The sequence below is a fragment of the Marmota marmota genome, unplaced genomic scaffold (genome assembly GCF_001458135.2).
Source record: "Marmota marmota marmota unplaced genomic scaffold, marMar, whole genome shotgun sequence".
Lineage (NCBI taxonomy): Eukaryota > Metazoa > Chordata > Mammalia > Rodentia > Sciuridae > Marmota > Marmota marmota.
The window spans coordinates 30,891,702-30,896,584 of record NW_026000249.1 but is presented as its reverse complement, the minus strand read 5'-3'; the positions used below and the strand labels follow the sequence as shown (position 1 = coordinate 30,896,584).

At 36.2% G+C, this 4,883-nt stretch overlaps 1 protein-coding gene across 1 annotated transcript in view; it reads right to left on the bottom strand.

Moving 5' to 3' along the window:
• The window catches only part of Maoa (monoamine oxidase A), a 73,975-nt gene that overhangs the window by 4,346 nt on the left and 64,746 nt on the right, over positions 1-4,883 (bottom strand). The window contains exons 11-12 of the mRNA XM_048796392.1: positions 2,534-2,692; positions 1,220-1,317 (exon numbers count right to left, since the gene is read on the bottom strand). Coding sequence (XP_048652349.1) covers positions 1,220-1,317; positions 2,534-2,692 — 257 coding nt within the window. The remainder of the gene's footprint in view (positions 1-1,219; positions 1,318-2,533; positions 2,693-4,883) is intronic.

The following is a 4,883-nucleotide window of genomic DNA, read 5'->3' as shown; positions in this document are numbered from 1 at the left end:
CCCCAAAGACTTTCATTTCAACCCACTGGCACTTTTTTTCAATTCAGGAACCCTGTGTTTCATCTCTTCCTGACCCTAGTCCCATCTTCTAGACTTCTACATCACAACAGAACTAATCCAATTTATAAACTCTGCTATCACAAACAAAGGCTGTTTGAACAGTTAACAAACAAGACAGGGCTGGGGGTGCAGTTCAGTGGTAGAGCACTTGCCCAGCATGTGTGAGGCCCTGGGTTTGATCCTTAGCACCACAAAAGGAAAAAGGCAAACAAACAAGCTTCCAAAAGGAAATGGTTAACAAATGCTTATTTCTTGTGGACAAACATGACCTAGTGTTAACTTTCTGGCTTTTTTGTCTGGAAACCAGATGAAGGTATAATGCTACATATGTGACCAGGGAATACTGCTTATGCTAAAAATGTTACCTTACCCATTCCCACATTGGTAAACTGCATTCAGGCTGAAAGGATTGGGAATGAACTGTAAATACCTGGAGGGAGACTGTCACTGTGGGCTTCCTTGAGTGTGGTGTCTCTTCTAACTGAGCAAGTGACCCTGGGCTCTATGCCTGTGACACATAGTAATAATGGCTTCTATGGATCAAGGGGCTTCTAAGTCAAAGTGGATCCCTGCACCTCCTGCCTCCACCCCAGTGAATCTCATCTCCTCATCACTTGCTATATACAGCAAGGATGTGTGATAGTCCTCTGTTGGCCAGACAGATATATTGGATTAATGCATTGAAAGTCCTTCTGTATAGACTGGTGTCAAGGAGCCTAGGGTGGTAGTGTGAGACTAAATGTTGATCTGAACTCAAGAAGGCCCCTTGAAGGACAGTGCAGTTTGCTTCATTCTCACAAATATTGCTGACTAATCCCAGCTACTCAGAGACTGGAGCAGAAGGATCACAAGTCTGAGGCCAGCCTGTGCAACTTAGGGTGACCCTGTCTCAAAAACAAAACAAAAAAGCCCAAACAGAAATAAACAAACAAACAAACAAACAAACAAGTACTGTTGACACCTGAAGTTCTTCCCTGTGCTCGGCTATTGTCTATTTGCTGATATCCTTGTTTTTCCAGAGACATTCAGAAAGATACAAACTATCTATCTAGGGCATCAGAAATAGGAATGACAGCTATTTCTAGAATTCTCATTGAATACTGCTTCTGTTAAATGTGATACAGGTCTTATAATAACTGGTGTAGTGCTTGGGCAGTACCTTCCATATTGAGTCATGATCCCAGGGGGGAAGTAGGCAGTGTAGCACCCTCCAGAGTACTGCTCCTCACACCAGTTCTTCTCTTCATAATGCACTGGCTGAAGTTGGTAGGGAGAAAATTCCAAAGAGAAAATGAAGCTGAAATGCTATAAGTCACAATGAAGGCTCTTACATGTTTTACTTTATCAAAAATTTCACAGAGAAAAAGACAATAACCCTGTTTTTGTAACTTGCTGAAGAAGAAACATGATATTATCAAGTAATAGCCTTTTGTGAGGTACCAAGTTGCAAAACATGGACATTATGACTTTTTTCAATCTCTCAACTAGGGAAGACAAAGTATCTCAACATCTGGGAATGAGGGCATCTTCATGCTGATGCTGAAGAATTTAGAGCTAAAACTTTAGGGAAATCCATCAATGATCAGCTTGTGGAAAGATCTGCTTCAATCTCTGGAGTTCAACAACAACAGATTTCACTTCCTTATCTACCCAGGTGTTTCTGCTGCAAAAAAAAGTTGTGAGGGAGGAAGTAGAAGACAGTCATAGTATCTAAGAAAGGATTTGGTCAGAATCCCTTCCCAAAGCTGGAAAAATGAATGTTGGAATTCTTGCTAAAAAGGGGAACAATTAAGATGTAAAATGTTCCTAGAGGACATGAGAGAATCTTCTCTGAATTCCATAATACACTATGAAAATGTATCATTTAATTAATTTACAGATAACCCCTCAAAAGTGCCCCCAGCTATCAGTGGGTTCTTCAAAAGTCATTTCCCTCTCCTGATTGCTTTCAGTGGTAGATTAAAAGCACTGAAATTTCTAAATGAGTTGTGAATTGAGTTGCACATGTAAAACTAAATTATTATGACTTTGACCTAGGCAGAAAGTTTACATTCACTGTTCTGTCTTATATGTATTACTAATGTATTCACCAACAGAAGATGACATATTTGGGGTTTTCTTTCACATCTGGCAGTTGACACTGACTGACATGAGGGCAGGACCTCTGTTCTGAGAACCAATCTCTCCCATCCTTAACATAATTCCTGCCATGCCAGGCTGTCATCACACTTTGATGATAGTTATTCAGCAAACATTTAAACTGCACAAGAGAATTACAGCTTTGAAATTCCATGCACCTGACACCAATTTTAATGGCCTTTTTTTTTAACTGCTAAAGTTCATCTTTCAAGTTAAGAATAATTCTTCTTAACTCTCTTCATAAGACTGTCAGGAATCCAGAATCTGCTTTGCTTTACCAATTCCAGTGAGCAGAGCACAGCCTGTTAGGGACTAAACCTTGGGGTTTTCTTACTTGTAATGCTTCCTCAGATCCCAGCACTTTGGCATACAGCTCACAGATTTTCCTTTTCCTATTAAAAAAAAAAAAAAAAAAGGAGCCAAAAAGGTTGTTAAGGAAGTAATAACCGATAGGTACAGAGTAAATACAGTGAGGTCCAGGGCATTCACCAACGAACCAGATTTATTACAGAAAAATGAAACTCAATGGCCTCCTGTTACTATACAAAGCAAACAGTTCAATGAATCTCTGTACTCAGATTAACTTTCTCTGCCTCGATAGTCATTTGAAAGAGTCAATAGAATATTCCTTCTTTTTTTTTTTACATTTCTGCCTCTTTTACTATCTATTACAATATCTGAGATAAAAATGGGTAAAATAAGATTAAATTTAACTTAATCTTAGGGATTAATTCCATATAACTTTTCTGGAATATATAGAATTCTAGAATGATCCTATTTGTAAATATGTAGTTCATATGATAGCAAGTCCTTTAACTCTCCTATTCTTGTTTTGTAAATATCTGAAAACAAATAATACTCATTTAGTATTTTAAGCATAAAGTATGCTATTCTGAGAGAGACTTACAGTCATTTCAGTCTAGTAATCTGTAACTTGGATAGAATGGTCTGTGGACTAGGACACTGTGTTAAAGGGTATCTGGGGGATGGACACAATACACTACATGATGATACCTCAAAAAGTCTTTGGCTGGGCTGGAGTTGTAGCTCAGTGGAACAGTGCTTGCCTAGCATGTGTGAGGCACTGGGTTCGATTCTCAGCATCACATACAAATAAATAACATAAAGGTCCAAAGGTCCATCAACAACTAAAAAATATTTTTAAATGTTTTTAAAAAGTCTTTGGCTATCCTCATAATTCATGACATAGACGAAAAGTATAGAACATGAAATGTATTATGTCTGAAAAATCAGTAGCTATATTTACCTAAAGTTTTCTTAAAAGGAAAAAAAAAACATTTTAAACTCACTACTCCTGCTTAAAAAATTTTTAAAAAGGTCTAATTATTAAACTCACCATTTGTAGAAATTAATGGTTCTATTTCAGGATTTGTTTGAATAGGTTCACACTGAACCAATTACATACTATTTATGTTTCCTTTTTTACTTTTGTAATATAGTTTAAACATGTGAAACTGTCCTTAAAATATTTGTTGAAGACTAACAATCAACTGGAAAATATTCATTAAAAATGGGGCAAAAAGTTTAATTCAAATCTGTAAGATAAGCATAAAATGCATAACTAAAAATAACCAATAAAATCTGACAAGATGAATGGCCAAAAATATTCGGGGGGGGGAGGTCAAGAATATTAGTAATAAAAGAAATAGATTTTAAAAACACTATTTTATCTTGCCAATTACATTAGAAAATATTATTAAAACATGCTCCCAATTTCTCTAAATAATCTGGGAAACAATGTCAACTTATAAATTTATATAAAGCCTTCTATACATTTATACAACTCTTAGAACATCCATCTCATAAGTATAGAGGATTAAATTAGGAGGAATAGATGGAATTCTAAATAGGACTTGCTATGCAGTTTTCCCATGGAAGGTTTTAAGGAAGAGACAAATGCCACTCCTGACATGATGTCACACAGCATGGGGTGAATATTTAAATTCCAGGACACATCGAAAATCATAAAGGTAAGAAGTCTCAAGACTACTGTCCACCTGTCTCTCTCAGTCTAATCTGTGCTATTCATTTCAGAGATTAGGAAGCTGAGACTCAGTGAGCTGCTGAGACTTATTCAGCATCATTCAGCTAATTAATGGCAGGGTGAGGCTCTACATTTCTGAGCATCCTGCTCATAGTAGATGCTCAATAAATGTGTGTGGAGAATCAAAGTCCATGCTTAGCCTAGTGTGAGACCCTCTCCTCAACTCTATGAAGAGATGAATGATTCTTATCTACTACAAAAGAGTGTTACAAGCAATGATTCAGATATTTTATTTAATTTATTTATTTATTTTTTTAACTTTTAAATTCACTGTTTTTTATTTTGATATTTCCACAATTAAGAATTTCCCTGTTTTTTTCCCGTTTAATTTAATTCATTCCAAATAATCCAACCACCATACTTAGTCCCTCTTTTCATGCTCCCCTTAACTTATAATCGCTTATATAACTATGAGTTTATAATTTATTTATTTATTTATTTATTTAAATTTTTTATTGTGGGTTGTTCAAAACATTACAAATTTCTTGACATATCATATTCCACACTTTGATTCAAGTGGGTTATGAACTCCCACCTTCACCCCATACACAGATTGCAGAATCACATCAGTTACACATCCATTGATTTACATATTGCCATCCTAGTGTCTGTTGTGCTC